Here is a 16,842-nt window from a genome sequence, read left to right as displayed (position 1 = left end):
TACATTGTTGTCGAAAGAACAAAGATAATGATAAAACGACAGAGTCCTACTTGTTAGAAAAAGTCTCTCATGTGTATCATATCCAGATAACATTTTGGAAAATGTAATGGACAGCAAGCATTTACAAAATATGTATGCAATATCATACACCAGATAATGCAATATGTATGCAATATCATACACCAGATAATGCAGACTACGGGTTTGTAATATTAAGAGGCCGGGCGATATAAGGTATGGATCAACTTGCTGGAGTGGAGTCTATAACGAGGAAACAATGCTAAATAACTGAAAAGTTCTACAAATTGGACTACCTCCCTGTCCGTTTTGTCCTAGTTTGATTGAGTTTACAACAACCAGAAAGTAGGAAGCCCATTAAAAGGACTTGATTTTCCATCCTAGGGTCAAGCACTACTCATGAAACATATTTAGAACTTAAAATATCTTCATACTGTCAAAAATGAGACAAATATTCTGATATATTTTGGCCATATCGCCCAGCCATAGTAATATTTGACCTCAACTATTTATGCGTAAGATTCCCCAAGTTAAAAATAGAAAGACTCTTCAGCACCAGTCAGAGTTGCTGTGTTGGAATAATGTATAAGGCAGGTACATTAGAACACAGGAGGACAATAGTCTGAGCAAGTTAAAAAATAAGATAATATTTATTAATGATATTGAAAATGCTCATGAAAGCCATGGATGTCCACACACAAACTTAAGTCACTGAAGGCAAACAGAAGCCTTACCATTACAGATAAAATGGTTTGGGTTGGAGGAGGCTGTTAACTTTATTTTGAAGGTTCCAAAGAAAACAAACCACAAATAATGCAAAGTACATTGTCTATTGGCAGAGTCAGTTACACAGGGTCACATAGAAGTGTATGGTTATTTGTAGTGACTCCCTTGTACTCAAAAATGGGGGGTGACATGATCGAAGTGTAGCTGATTTGCTGTTGAACATCCATTTGTAGCCAACAATTCAAACATAAATGTGATGCTAGTTACCTACCCACAGTCATTCAAATCTGAAACATACATAAGGATTAGTATAGGTCAACTCTTCTGTCTTGTTTTCCCAACTCTCAGAGCATATTGCATTGCACTTTTGACAGGATAATCAATCTATTTTACAAAATATGCTGCTGCGCTATAGGTAGAACAAAGTTACGCAACAGTTTTATAAAACATTGCTTAAGTACATAGCAATTATCTAATGTTATAAAAGGCTTGCAAGAAATGGCCCTGGGATGAAAAATGAGATAGATCGAACAGTGCATGTAAATGAAAGACTGGTTATCAGAGGCAAAAGTGTTTGATGTTGTGAAATACTCCATAATGGGAAATGGCGAACCCTTATCAAACAGGATTTGAGCTGCTCTTTGGCAGGAGCATCTGTGCCCTTGGTTAAAACCACACACGGTAAACAGCTCTGTGTTTATTCCCCTCAGTCTCAAGGCAGAATCTCTTGCCTGCTCTCAAATGTCGAAGTCAGGTGGGGACATAATTGGTTTTTAATCGTTGCCAACAAGTAAAATGTCACCATTTCCAAAGTGGACGAGTCCAGATTAATTTCTGATTAGCATGAAACGAAAAGCCAAATAGGCTTGTGATTTTTACAGATAAGAGGAAAATATATAATTGACACCTCCATGACACAGCCCCAACAGACCACAGAAAGCACAGCAGTAAAAATCTGTTAAATTACTTATCTTTCATCTCTGTCACTTAACAACCAGAACTGAACCGGTCAAAACCTGCGTGTCAAATTTCTGAGATTCTGTTTTAAGTCTAGGACACATCAACACGAAGTCCTATATACTGTAGCCCTAGCAAAGGAACCCAACAGTGTGTGACAGACCACCTGACAAGTGACTGACTACAGGGTTGCTTGAAGTTCAGTTCTGTCAAGCATTCTTTAACTGTGAGTGTCTACTCTACAATTGAATCAAATCAGACTATTGACCAAACATAACAGGTAAATAAAGAGTTGCAGCACTGCTAATTCAGCTTATTAAAATAATTTATTGTGCTCCAGAAAAGTAATTACTATTTTAACCAGAAAGAAAGACAAGTGACAAATCTACAATACAACTGAAATACCCACTCACATAGCGCCCTTTTCATAGACATTTTGAAAGAGCGATCAGTCTTTTACACATCTTAAAGATCTTCATAGATCTCAAAGATGTTGTGTAGCATTTTTTTGAAAATGGCACTCTTTGCATTACATTCATTCACAATTCTTGACCCTCCTCTGTCCAGGACTAGGTAAAACAGGTCAGGCCTGAGCCACATCGTCACATTATAGTTTGAGGTATACCCCTTCTTTCTCTCGCATTCTGGAAGTCCTGCATGCAAATCTGGAGGGAGAGCGCTTAAAGCTCTCCTTCACCACTGGCTCATAACATTTTAAAGGTCCAGTGCAGCCATTTTTATGTCAATATCAAATAATTGATGGGTAACAATTAAAAGTACCTTACTGTGATTGTGTTCAATTAAAATGGTCAAAAATAAACAAAAATAGCTTCTTAGCAATAAGCAATTTCTCAAGCAAGAGAAACTGTCTGGGAGTGGTCTGAGTGGGGAGGGCAAAACTGAAAACTAGCTGGTATTGGCAGAGATGTTTTGAACCCTCTTTCTTATTGGTTCGGGCCAAAACTCTATCCCACCAAAACAGGCTGACATTGCAGGCAGTCTTTTCAAACAGCTCTTACACTAAAAGGGCATTATCATAATTCTCACAATTTCACATTATTATTCTAACCTCAGTGTGGAAATATATATAATACATAGGAAACCCAGTTTTTGACTGCACTGGGCCTTTAAAACCACTGAGGGAGCATGGTGGAGAAAGAGTATAGTGAGCAGCAACTATCCATATTCATACCTGCAGTAATTGAATATGGGGGATGTGCAGAATCAGCCTTTTTGGGAGGTAAGGAGGTAGGGAGAGGAGGGTAGTACCGGTTGTCCCATTTCAAACTCTGTTTCCAATCCTCCCCAGTAGGGTACAGAGTGGTGAAGGGGGGGGGGTTCATGGGAACATCCTGTTCAGGACTGGCTCTGTGTCAGAGGTTTTGTGTTATTCAGAAACAGAGCACAGTTTTCTCCCCGCACCACTTAATCCCCAATCATTCATCCTGCGTGCTAGAGTGAGTGCTTCTGTGGCGTTCGCCTCTCCTGCCAACTCTCCAATGTTGTTCTCCAATTACTTTATCATTTGTCCGTAGTGCAATTACATGTTTAATTCGCTGGGCGTTTCTCTCCCCCTGTGTCATTTCTCCAGTGAGGAGCATTGTTTAGAGGTCACACCACTGCAATATAGGCTGATGAAATTGCTTGCGTTTTAGTTTTGGGCAATGTGGACTATAATTTACCTTCACCTCCCCCAGAAAAGCTATACCTTGTCTACGTCCCATTGTTTGGCAGGGTATGTTCTTACTTTGAATGACTGTACAGCAACTGTCTCCCCTCAGCAGATGCATTATATCCAGCCTTTATTGACAGGAAAATGGGAGGACAAGTGTTTTTCTTACTACTTTGTCTTACTTATGTGCCGTCTTCACTCTCAGCTTGAGTACAGTGGAGCTTTTGACTGTTTAGAGAACTATTTTCCCCTCAGCGGCTTCCTCCTTTAAGCTATTCACTCTGGTATGTATTTGTATAACACATTGTTACTCCCCTGGCCTGCGATAGCTGGCAGAGGGAAGTTGCACTCTGGCATTGTGAGGGCAGGAACATTCACTATGGGCTGCCTAGGGGTTAGCAGGACAGTCATGGTAACACACTTATTGTCTTGTACAATGTGACACCAAGGCGTGTGTTCACGAATAAACCATGCTACAGAACAACAAGAACTAAAAGTCTAGAAAATCTGAGACAATACAGTACAGCATCATCAGTAGAAAATAAAAAAAGAACAGAACAGAAGCAAATGGAAATTACTCTGTGAGAGACAAGGGTGCTGGCTAGACGGTTCTAAGCGGTTCTACTGAATGCTGTTTCCTCCCTGGGAGAGGTGTACCATGGGAGTTCCTGGAGCCCCTGTTCTCTCTCTCTTTCTCCACCACGCCTCTCTTCCTCCTGCTGTTGGGTTGCAGGCACATCCAACATGTCAGCGGAGGGCCTCCTCGCTTCAATTACACATTTATACGCATTAATCTCTAAACAGCGCTACGGAACATACTCTATGAAAGGATAATAGGAGGAAAGAAAATGGATGCAGTCAAGAGGTGCTCCTATTCCCTAGCCTTCACCTTCCCTTTTTCATGGCCCTGGGAACACTTTGTGTTTAGGGATCATTCATACGGAAAACAAAAATAATAAACAGTGCAGGTAATTACTTTTCTACGTTAAAGTTTCCTTGAACTAGTCAAGAGCAGTGATAAGAAACCTAATAAGTAATAGCAAATAACATTGATCAAAAGAGTACAATGAAACGTCCCTCCATCGGGATCCCAAACAGCGAGTGATTCACCACTATCAAAAAGTTGTACCAACACACATTGTACAAAACTAGTCCTTATACCCATGTTCACTCAAGCTATTGTGTATGTACTGTAGTTACCGTAAGCCCACCCTCCCCTGCTGTCCCCAATTATGACCATGACCTTAACCCATGTGGGTTTGTGGGTTTGTAAGCCAATCAGAAGTGTTCCTTCAAACTATTCCAATGGGGCTGACATTATTTCTTAATTATGACTTAATCAGCAGAACAGCCATCAAGCAGATAAATTGTCATGCGCTTCGTGCTAAAAATATCCAGTATTCTTTGTCCTCCAGCTCTCGGTACAGACAGCACTTGTGTGATGAAGCTGTATCTGCAAGAAATCCAGTGGATCCCTCCGTTTTTGTTCTGCTGGCAGATTTGCGGAATTGACGCCCAAAAATGACTTAAACAGCATTGGTGCTTTGTGTACATATCTAGATATGTAAAAAGGTTCTATACAATAAAACTGTTCCCCAAAAATACATTTCTGAGAAGAATCCAAGACATTTTGAAAATGTCTACATTGTGCATAATCTTTAAGAGTTTTTCCCTCTCTCTCTAGATTGTTTTTGTCATATCTTACATTGCCTCTACTTGTAGAGTAACACATGCCTAAATTGGTTGAGCGGCATCTCCCCTTGACTCCAGAAAGAGTACTCTACAGTTTGATGCCTCAGGAAAACAATATGTTTTCTTAAATTTACAAAGCGACCTGCTACTCCTCAGACTCCACTGAGGTTTTTTCTCTTTTCCAAGATAACAGGATCAAGCAATCGTTTATAAAATTCCAAAGTTGATATCTGTAGCTGGAAAAGTTGACCTTGTTCTGTTTCAATAACAGAAGTAAAAAGTATCCTTCTCTTTGTTTATTTTTTCATTTGAAATATTTGTTTGACTTTTTTCTAATTTCTTCTTTTATATCAAATGAAATTCTTCTCCCGTCCCAGCAAAATCCCTATTCCCTTAATATATTCACAGGAGTAGAAGTTATTCCACATCCGTTTGATCGGGCTGGGTGTGAGCTCTGGCATGTGCTGTGTGTGTCAGCGTCCATCCGTCCGGCTATACCCTGGTGGTGGAGTGTGAGTGTGGGTGGGGCAGGGTGTGAGGCAGGGTGTTGTTCTGTGCACTACTGGGGAAGGTGTTGAAGTTGTGCAATGACTGGAGGCCCTGCATGGTGTTGGGGATCATGGTGATGGTGTTGGGGGTCATGAGGGGGATGTCGTCGGGGGAGCGGCGCATGGCTAGCGTGTAGTCTGGCGGGCAGGCAGTTCTCAGAACTACCTCGTGTGGATGCATGGCGTCGCACTCGTGGTCCAGGTCTGTGTGCTTCATCTGCAGGGACATGATCTCCTCCTCCTGTGTGTGAGCCAGGTCGTTGGTCGTGTTGCGCTGGGGGCTGCAGCGCCGGTGGACGTCGTGCCGCCGCTTGTCCTTCTTGTAGTAGAGGGCAGCGAAGGCCAGGATGTTGAGGAAGAGCAGCGAGGCACCCACAGCGATGGTGACACTCAGCTCAGTGGAGTAGTCCCTCTGATCCACCAGGAAGGGCTGATTCTGACTGTCCTGAGTCTCGGTGGGGAATGGCGTAGGGTTAGGCCTCTTGGTGTTGACAGGGATCTTCTTTGGTGTCCTGGGCGTGACCTCCGGTGGGGGGACCTTGGTGGTGGTGGAGGAGATTATCTGGGTGACCTCGTTCAGGCTGTGGAGGTGGGGCACCAGCTCCAGCCACAGGTTGACCTTGTTGGCCCGGTAGTGCTCCTTGACGCGGGGTTTCAGGCCGATGTGGAGGTACAGCTGGTCTTTCTGGTTGTAGCGAGTCCACGCCACCTCCTCGAAACGGTTAGGCTTAGTGTGGATGAACTTGGTATCCTGGGGGACAGGCTGGTTAGGGTCACTGCAAGGGAAAGACGGGACTTAGTATGAGCAAAGCACCACTACAAAGCATGAGGAATGGAGGCTCATTCCAGCAGAACGAGCACCATTTTCTGGGAATGGCATATGGAGCCAGTCAGAACACATCATAAACTGGCTTAACCATGCAAAGTGGAGGCATAAATCTCATAGGTGCCCTGTTTTATATGTCAATTTACTGTTATATATGTAGATCATTAGTATCCCATTGGTCCCTTTGGGCTCTTTGGCTGCTGAGGGAAAAAGCCATTGTCCCCCATTATGCTCCAAAAAACAATTACTTCCATGACTACATGCTTAAAGGCAAAGCAAAAAATAATTAAATGTTTTTTTCTATCGAGAATTCCACTCTCCAGGCAAACATCATTTGTCATTAATTAACAGCATGTCTTTGAATATGGGATGGGACAATGACACACATTGATATGCTGTCCAACATAAAACATAAACATATATACAACATGGTATTCAATTCTTTAACTAGACAAAAATGTAACACACACACACAAGCTTGCTCGCACACACACATGCACGCATGCATAAACACATTACAACTTAAAATAGTTCTCAGTACTGCACGTACCCAGTTTTGGCAAAATTTGTCCAGTAAGTCATCACCACAGCACTGAGCATGACATCGTTCTTAGAGAAGTTACAGGGGAACAGTTCTGTGGGACCAATCATGGGCAGGCCAAACACATAGGGGATCTCGTCACCGTGGGCTGCGTCTGCCCACGGGGGCACCTGCTCTGTCTGGCAGTGGTGGTAGAAGGCGTAGAAGTACGTTGGTGACCCAAAGCTGGAGTGGAGGTCTGCTGTGGCCACGGCCGGAGCCACCCACTGGTGGTCAGTGAACAGGGCTAGTAGGGTCTTCCTCCTGGTCTCTGGGTTGTGTTTATCAGCCCAGTCCGTGTACATGAACTTTATGGTCTCACGCAGAATGTCTTTGCCCTCCGGGTAACCATACAGGTCGTCCACGAAGCTGGACACGGCGTAGTCAAAATCATTGGCCTGGACGCCGTTCTCGTTGTCTACGATGAGCTCCACAAACTTCAGGCCCTCGCCCTGGTTGACGCCCAGCATGATATCATAGTTGAGGAACTCGCCCTGCTCCATGAGGATCTGGGGGTCGTCTGGGATCACATCTCCGTCAATGACAGGCCCGAAGGCGATATGGTACCTGGCTGGCTGGATGTCCTGGTCCACCAGCTCCTTGTAGTGCTTCTTCTGCAGACACTCCACCAGGTCCACCGTGTCCTTCAGGTTGCAGCCCACCTTCTTGGCCAACATGCGAGTGTACTTAGCAGGCTGGAAGCTGACTGCCCAGCTGGACAACGCAGTGCCACTCTGTGCTATAGCTCTCTGGAAAAGCCCTGCCGAGAGACAAGATACAAGCCAACCAGAGTCAGACAACACCTCATACTGTAGCATCACAATGCATCACACAGGGAAATGTTGTTGCCTGCTTTCCCCCAGAGTATGATAGAAAACAGACTATTCTTTTAGGGATACTATGGTTGGTGCATGGGCCTTATGTGTCTTAATCATGGGTCCTATCATTGTAAGTCATTGATGATGCATGCTGTGATAAAATCATTTCCCAAAGTATTACTCTACTCTCTCTCTACATGACCTGCCACTCAGGAGGAAATGCCACTGAAACTGTCATTACTAAACATATCCAAACACAGCATGATGTGTACTCACACTAAAATCTAAATGTGCACTTGTAGAGTTATGTGCACTTGAAGAGCGATTCAATTTGCTGGCAATAGACGTAACTCTCCTCACAACCTTGAAAATGTAAAAGTCAATTTGTCCTGCTTAGTTTATTGTGCAATTCCTGGGAGAGCACAGAGAGACATTGTCTCTTGTCTTGACAGACATCTGCATTGTTAACAGAGATTAGTGCTTTACAAACAGTCAGACTTCTATTTCAGGGTTTGTTTGACAGGGTTTGGAGACAGACCTGTTACACAGTTACAATATCATAGGAATTATCATGACACATATGGTTAATTCTGATGATGTTTTATAAACAAGAAATCACATCTTTTAACTTGTTATGGCTGCAGGGGGCGTATTGAAAAACTGGAAAAAGGTGCCCATTTTCAAACGGCCTCTTACTCAATTTTTGCTCGTACAATATGCATATTATTATTACTATTGGATAGAAAACAGTCTCTAGTTTCTAAAACCGTTTGAATTATTTCTCTAAGTGGAACAGAACTCTTTTTACAGCCCATTTCCTATCCGGAAGTGAGATTTCCAAAATCGATGTCTCTCTTCAAGAGCTTGTCTATAAAAGGGCATGTCACTTAAGACTGTAGAAACACGTCATACGCCTTCCCCTGGGTGTCATGCGGAAGTGAGAGCAGAAATGACTTGATTATCTCGTCCTGGGATTGAACACAACCTCTTGGAGTGAGAGTTGCGCACTTTATTTTTTTTTCTGGGCGCGAAGTAGGACCTGGACTCGGCTCCTGGAAAACCCTCGTTAAAGGTGAATATGATCTCTGGCTTCGATTTTATTTGATACATGTCACAATATCATCCTAAAGTATGTTTTTTCAATATAGTTTAATTATATTATTGAAATTTATTCTGGACTTTAGACGTGATGCGACGCAAGAATTTTGTTAAGAAGGAGAGGTTAGCACCGCACGGCCAGTGTGCTTGCTAATTCAAGAGGGAAATCGTTCGTTCTGGATCCAAATAAAGACGGTTCTGAACAAAGGACCCCTTGGAGAACATTCTGATGGAAGATCAACAAAGATAAGGACCCAATTTGGGATGCTTTTTCATATATCTGTCGAACTGTGCTATCGCTACCGTTTGACTAGAATCAATGCTGCTGTGTGCTAGCTATTGTAGTAAGCTAATATAACGATATATTGTGTTTTCGCTGTAAAACACTTCAAAAATCTGAAATATTGGCTCTATTCACAAGATCTTTGTCTTTCATTAGCTATCCACCATATATTTTTCTGAAATGTTTTATGATGTGTAATTAGTAGTTGACGTTGGTGTCTGTATTTTCTCTGGCTACTCCCGTGCGATTTCTGACTGTAGCTATGATGGTAGCAGTAATGTAAAACTGATTTATAGCTAAAATATGCACATTTTTTGAACAAAACATAGATTTATTGTGTAACATGTTATAGGACTGTCATCTGAGGTAGTTTTTTCTAGGTTATTTAGGTTGGTTCTAGGTTAGTTAGGTTGGCTTGTGCATGCTACTTGCATCCTACTTGTGCTGTGAAAAATGTCTGTCCTCTTTATTTGGTGGTGAGCTAACATAAATATATGTGGTGTTTTCTCTGTAAAACATTAAAAAAATCGGACATGTTGGCTTGATTCACAAGATGTTTATCTTTCAAATGCTGTATTGGACTTGTTAATGTGTGAAAGTTAAATATTTTTTTTAAATAGATTTTGAATTTCGCGCCCTGCACTTGAGCTGGATGTTGTCATAGGTGTACCGGTGTCGGGCTGCAGCCATAACAGGTTTTAACGTACATGTATTTTTATAATTCTAATAACAAAGAAAACTTGCTTTAATTATAACATTTTCAAACATGTTGATATGAAATCTGTCTTTCGATCCAACCCACACATGAACATTGAGAAAAATATGGAAATGACAAAGTTGTAGGAGCAGGATTGATCATGCTGTGTCTGAAAAGTGTCATACTGTGGTATGAACATTAATAATTTTGTATTTAATTAATCTCTGAAGACAATAAGATTAGAGGGAGCAATACACTGACATGATAACATTGATTGGGGCTCCCCTAAGAACGTGGATTAGGAGGTGAGATAGAGATACAATCCAAATAAAGTGGGTCTGGCGATCGGGTATGGAATACCATTAGAGCCTATATATGGTCAGTGCTTTAGTCAACTTTAACCTTCTCGCTGAGAAGAGTTTTACACAATATAAGGTCCTAGAAAAACAGGGCAAAATACAAATGTATATATCCAGCTGCTAGGAAGGAAGGGAAAAGTAAAGAAGCAGCATTGTCTACAGTTCTTTGTTGTTGTGAGGCAGAGTGGCATATGAAAGGTGGGGACTATGGCAACTAAAATGTATACGTGAAGGATAGAGAGAGAGAGAATCAAAAGCACTTTACACAGGGGAAGAAGTTTGGGGTTGGGGGTGCTGCGATTATTTTGCCGATGGGGGGGGGGGGGGGCGCAGACGGCTATTTCGGTCAGTTAATACAGGACTAGTAAAGGCCCAGTGCAATAATTCTGTAATAAATAAATATATACAGTACCAGTCAAAAGTATAGACACAGCTACTCATTCAAGGGTTTTTCTTTATTTTTTACTATTTTCTACAATGTAGAATAATAGCAAAGACATCAAAACTGTGAAATAACACATATGGAATCATGTAATAACCGAAAAAGTGTTGAACAAATCAAAAAGGATTTTAGATTCTTGCGCACTCTTGGCATTCTCTTAACCAGCTTCACCTGGAATGCTTTTCCAACAGTCTTGAAAGAGTTCCCACATATGCTGAGCACTTGTTAACTGCTTTTCCTTCACTCTGTGGTCCAACTCATCCCAAGCCATCTCAATTGGGTTGAGGTCGGGTGATTGTGGAGGCCAGGTCATCTGATGCAGCACTCCATCACTCTCCTTCTTGGTCAAATAGCCCTTACGCAGCCTGCAGGTGTGTTGGGTCATTGTCCTGTTGAGAAACAAATGATAGTCGCAATAAGCGCAAACCAGATGGGATGGCGTATCGCTGCAGAATGCTGTGGTAGCCATGCTGGTTAAGTGTGCATTGAGTTCTAAATAAATCACCAACAGTGTCACCAGCAAAGCAACCCCACCCCATCACACCTCCTCCTCCATGCTTCCCGGTGGGAACCACACATGCAGAGATCATCCGTTCACCTACTCTGCGTCTCACAAAGACACGGCAGTTGGAACCAAAAATCTCAAATTTGGACTGATCAGACCAAAGGACAGATTTCCACCGGTCTAATGTCCATTGCTCGTGATTCTTGGCCCAAGCAAGTATCTTCTTATTATTGGTGTCCTTTAGTAGTGGTTTCTTTGCAGCAGGTCGACCATGAAGGCCTAATTCACGCAGTCTCCTCTGAACAGTTGATGTTGAGATGTGTTTGCTACTTTTATTTGGGCTGCAATTTCTGAGGCTGGTAACTCTAATGAACTTATCCTCTGCAGCAGAGGTAACTCTGTGTCTTCCTTTCCTGTGGAGGTCCTCATGAGAGCCAGTTTCATCATAGCGCTTGATGGTTTTTGTGACTGCACTTGAAGAAATGTTCAAAGTTCTTGAAATGTTCCATACTGACTGACCTTCATGTCTTAAAGAAATGATGGACTGTCATTTCTCTTTGCTTATTTGAACTGTTCTTGCCATAATATGGACTTCTGTGTACCACCCATACCTTGTCACAACACAACTGATTGGCTCAAATGCAATAAGAAGGAAAGAAATTCCACAAATTAACTTCTAACAAGGCACACCTGTCAATTGAAATGCATTCCAGGTGACTACCTCATGAAGCTGGTTGAGAGAATGCCAAGAGTGTGCAAAGCTGTCATCAAGGCAAAGGGTGGCTACTTTGAAGAATCTAAAATATATTTTGATGTGTTGAACACATTTTTGATTACAACATGTGTCACGTTCCTGACCTGTTTTCTCTTGTTTTGTATGTGTTTAGTTGGTCAGGACGTGAGCTGGGTGGGAATTCTATGTTGTGTGTCTAGTTTGTCTGTTTCTATGTCAGCCTAGTGTGGGTTCTCAATCAGAGGCAGATGGTAGTCGTTGTCTCTGATTGAGACTCATATATAGGAGGCTTGTTTGGTGTTGGGAGTTTGTGGGTGTTTGTTTCCTGTCTCTGTGTTTGTGTTCTGCACCAGATAGGTCTGTATCGGTTTTCACGGTTTGTTATTTTGTTTGTTGTTTGTAGTATTCACTTGTTCGTTATTAAACATGTTGAACACTAGCGGCGCTGCATTTTGGTCCTCTCATTCACCCTTGGAAGAAAACCTTTACAGAAACACCCACCAAACCAGGACCAAGCAGCGTAGCAACGGGGAGCAGCAGCGGCCCAGTACACAGGACTACTGGACACAGGAGGAATGGTCTTGGGAGATCATGGACGGAAAAGGACCCTGGGGAAGGGTTGGAGAGAATCGCCGCTCTCGGGAGGTGAAGGAGGCAGCCACAGCCCAGGAGCGGTGGATTGAGGAGGCAGCACGTAAGAGAGGCTGGAAGCCCGAGAGGCTCACCCAAAAATTTCTTGGGGGGAGGCTAAAGGGGAGTGTGGCGAAGCCGGGTTGGATACCTGAGCCAACTCCCCGGGCTTACCGTGGAGTGAGAGGGCGTCGTACTGGTCAGACACCGTGTTATGCGGTGGAGCGCACGGTGTCCCCAGTACGCGTGCTTAGCCCAGTGCGGGCTATTCCACCTTGCCGCACTGGGAGGGCTAGGTTGGGCATCGAGCCGAGTGCCATGAAGCCGGCCCTACGTATCTGGCCTCCAGTACGTCTCCTCGGGCCGGCGTACATGGCACCAGCCTTACAGGTGGTGTCCCCGGTTCGCCTGCATAGCCCAGTGCGGGCTATTCCACCTCGCCGCACTGGCAGGGCTACGGGGACCATTCAACCTGGTAGGGTTGGAGAGGCTCGGTGCTTAAGAGCGCGTGTCCTCCTTCACGGTCCGGTATTTCCGGCGCCACCTTCCCGCCCCAGCCCAGTACCACCAGTCCCTACACCACGCACCAGGCTTCCAGTGCATCTCCAGAGCCCTGTTCCTCCTCCCCGCACTCGCCCTGAGGTGCGTGCCCTCAGCCCGGTACCTCCAGTTCCGGCACCACGCATCAGGCCTATAGTGCGTCTCAGCCGGCCAGAGTCTGCCGTCTGCCCAGCGGCGCCTGAACTGCCCGTCTGCCCAGCGGCGCCTGAACTGCCCGTCTGCCCAGCGGCGCCTGAACTGCCCGTCTGCCCAGCGGCGCCTGAACTGCCCGTCTGCCCTACGCCGTCTGAGCTGGCCGTCTGCCAGGCGCCATCTGAGCCATCCGTCTCCCCAGCGCCATCTGAGCCATCCGTCTCCCCAGCGCCATCTGAGCCATCCGTCTCCTCAGCGCCATCTGAGCCATCCGTCTCCTCGGCGCCATCTGAGCCATCCGTCTCCTCGGCGCCATCTGAGCCATCCGTCTCTCCAGCGCCATCTGAGCCATCCGTCTCCCCAGAGCCGTCTGAGCCATCCGTCTGTCCCGAGCCATTAGAGCCGCCCGTCTGTCCCGAGCCGTCAGAGCCGATAGTCAGTCAGGAGCCGCTAGAGCCATTCGTCAGACAGGATCTGCCAGAGCCGCCAACCAGACAGGATCTGCCAGAGCCGCTAACCAGACAGGATCTGCCAGAGCCGCTAACCAGACAGGATCTGCCAGAGCCGCTAAGCAGACAGGATCTGCCAGAGCCGCCAGTGAGCCATGAGCGTCCAGAGCCGCCAGCGAGCCATGAGCGTCCAGAGCCGTCAGCCTGCCATGAGTGTCCAGAGCCGTCAGCCTGCCATGAGCGTCCAGAGCCGTCAGCCTGCCATGAGCGTCCAGAGCCGTCAGCCTGCCATGAGCGTCCAGAGCCGTCAGCCTGCCATGAGCGTCCAGAGCCCTACAGTCATGAGCTGCCCTACAGTCATGAGCTGCCCTACAGTCATGAGCTGCCCTACAGTCATGAGCTGCCCTACAGTCATGAGCTGCCCTACAGTCATGAGCTGCCCTACAGTCATGAGCTGCCCTACAGTCCGGAGCTGCCCTACAGTCATGAGCTGTCCCTCAGTCCGGAGCTGCCACCCAGTCCGGAGCTGCCACCCAGTCCGGAGCTGCCACCCAGTCCGGAGCTGCCATTAGTACAGAGTTGTCCCTCTGTCCTAAGCTATCCCTCTGTCCGGAGCTACCTCTCTGTCCGGAGCTACCTCTCTGTCCGGAGCTACCTCTCTGTCCGGAGCTACCTCTCTGTCCTGAGCTACCTCTCTGTCCTGAGCTACCTCTCTGTTCTGAGCTGTCTCCTCTATGTAGGAGGGGCCTTAGTGAAGGTTCATGGACCATGGTCGGGGGCGAGGGTCGCCACTCAAAGGACGCTAAGGAGGGGGACAAAGACAATGGTGGAGTGGTGTCCTCGTCCACCACCGGAGCCGCCACCGCGGACAGATGCCCACCCAGACCCTCCCCTTGAGTTTTTAGGGGTGCGCCCGGAGTTCGCACCTTGAGGGGGGGGTTCTGTCACGTTCCTGACCTGTTTTCTCTTGTTTTGTATGTGTTTAGTTGGTCAGGACGTGAGCTGGGTGGGAATTCTATGTTGTGTGTCTAGTTTGTCTGTTTCTATGTCAGCCTAGTGTGGGTTCTCAATCAGAGGCAGATGGTAGTCGTTGTCTCTGATTGAGACTCATATATAGGAGGCTTGTTTGGTGTTGGGAGTTTGTGGGTGTTTGTTTCCTGTCTCTGTGTTTGTGTTCTGCACCAGATAGGTCTGTATCGGTTTTCACGGTTTGTTATTTTGTTTGTTGTTTGTAGTATTCACTTGTTCGTTATTAAACATGTTGAACACTAGCCGCGCTGCATTTTGGTCCTCTCATTCACCCTTGGAAGAAAACCTTTACAACATGATTCCATATGTGTATTACATAGTAGTGATGTCTTCAGTATTATTCTACAATGTAGAAAACAGCAAAAACAAAGAAAACAACTGGAATGAGTAGGTGTGTCCAAACTTTTGACTGGTACTGTGTATATATGTTTTTATTATGATGTTTCAGGGGGTGCTGCAGCACCCTCAGCACCCCTACTTCCTGTGGCTATGTATACAGCCATTCGAGAACTAAATATTCTCATCAATTTAAATCACACAGGTGGCATGCGACACTGAAAATTGAAAAAGTTGCAACCTCTGCATTATACCTTTGGTTGAATTGCTCCAACGGTTACCTTCAGAATAATGGGACAGGGTCAGGAGGTTGACACAGGAGGCGCCAGCCCCTGATCCGAAAACTGTTATTCGTAAAGGGTCACCATCAAAGAAAGCAATATTCTCGCTAGTCCAGCGCAGGGCTTGGATCAGATCAAGAAGTCCATAGTTTCCCTTGGAAGCTTGGTCCCCTGTGCTTAAGAAACCTGGAAGACAGAGAGTACAAAACAGAGAACAGATGAATAACCTGGGATGTCTCTAAGGTATGAACACAGAGCTGCGGTACATTCACATGCAAACATTGATTATACCTCTGCAGATTTACTCAGATTGTAAATACCCTATTTAGTTCAAACTTTGCAAGAAAATCCATGTGAAGTTTTTTAAGAGAGTCAGGTATTTTACAGTGTTTGATGATTATTAAACATCTTTTGGAGTCTTCCTGAAGATGACTCACAGCACTCACATCAGACTCTAAGCACAGCACAGTTTTACATGCAAAACCAACAAGCGTGTGCATTTAATACTTTTAGCAATAAAAAATGACTTATTACTCCAAAGAGTCAATTTAGGGACGCTACGCTAAATATAATTCTGAAAATCCAATTTTGAGCCAGACAGATTTAAATCCATACCACATGAAAAATACTCTGTGGATAAAATAATAAAATGCAGTGATCTATAGATAGCATAATATGCAGGCTGTCTCAGCTGCAGACCTGCAAAGGGAAACTCTTTAAGAATGCATCATTTTGTAGTCAGAACATGTCATATAGGCCTACATCATTAATAGCTAGAGTAGGTAGATAACAAGATATCGAGCCAACAAAAACAAAGTGTGCACCGTATGTACCATAGAAACACAGCAAAGTTGTGGATAATCATCAAAGCATTGCAAAAAATATTGTGTTTTATATTTCTGAAGAAATAGTTAAATAAAGTATAACGTATGATGCTTTAGCTTATTAAAGAATTCAGCCAATTGCTTGCTGTTACATCAAGATCCCACACTATTACCCCAACACTGTTCAATTACTTAATAACCTATTCAAGATGTTATATATGCAAGCTATGGTTCTGGGTACCGAGATTGCAGTAGTATCGAAATAAACACAGAAGACTATTACCAGTTTAGTAACTTCTTTCAATATTATCAGAGGCACTGTTGGTGAATAGTTATGTTGTTTCACTTCAACAAGTCCTCTGAGTGTTGTACAAGCAGCAAGGCCCGGTTCAATTAAAGGGAGAACCATCATTCTTCTCTGCTGTTTCATTCTGGGCCTATCCCACATGGTTCTGTCCAATTAAGGACTTGAAACACTGCAGATTAATGTGTACCCATATATAAAAGATGGCATCTGTGAAATATAACTGATTAAGTCCATGCATCCCAAAGGAGCAGCAGTGGAGCCGTTAAAAAGCAGGCCCTATTCCCTTACTCTCTGATTTCCATGCTAAAAGGTCCATTACCTGGGAAATCACCTTGGGAG

At 44.6% G+C, this 16,842-nt stretch overlaps 1 protein-coding gene across 4 annotated transcripts in view; it reads right to left on the bottom strand.

Annotated features, from left to right (window-relative positions):
* Positions 1–645: 645 nt before the first annotated feature.
* The window catches only part of LOC139578479 (neuroligin-1-like), a 370,060-nt gene continuing 353,863 nt past the window's right edge, over positions 646–16,842 (bottom strand). For all 4 annotated transcript variants that reach the window (XM_071406136.1, XM_071406138.1, XM_071406134.1 and 1 more), the window contains 3 exons: positions 15,346–15,558; positions 6,990–7,779; positions 646–6,389 (listed from right to left, as the gene is read on the bottom strand). In XM_071406136.1, coding sequence (XP_071262237.1) covers positions 5,558–6,389; positions 6,990–7,779; positions 15,346–15,558 — 1,835 coding nt within the window. In that variant the 3' untranslated portion in view covers positions 646–5,557. The remainder of the gene's footprint in view (positions 6,390–6,989; positions 7,780–15,345; positions 15,559–16,842) is intronic.

The sequence above is a fragment of the Salvelinus alpinus genome, chromosome 6 (genome assembly GCF_045679555.1).
Source record: "Salvelinus alpinus chromosome 6, SLU_Salpinus.1, whole genome shotgun sequence".
Classification (NCBI taxonomy): Eukaryota; Metazoa; Chordata; class Actinopteri; order Salmoniformes; family Salmonidae; genus Salvelinus; species Salvelinus alpinus.
The sequence above is the reverse complement of the archived record's forward strand: the minus strand, read 5'-3'. Positions and strand labels throughout refer to the sequence as shown.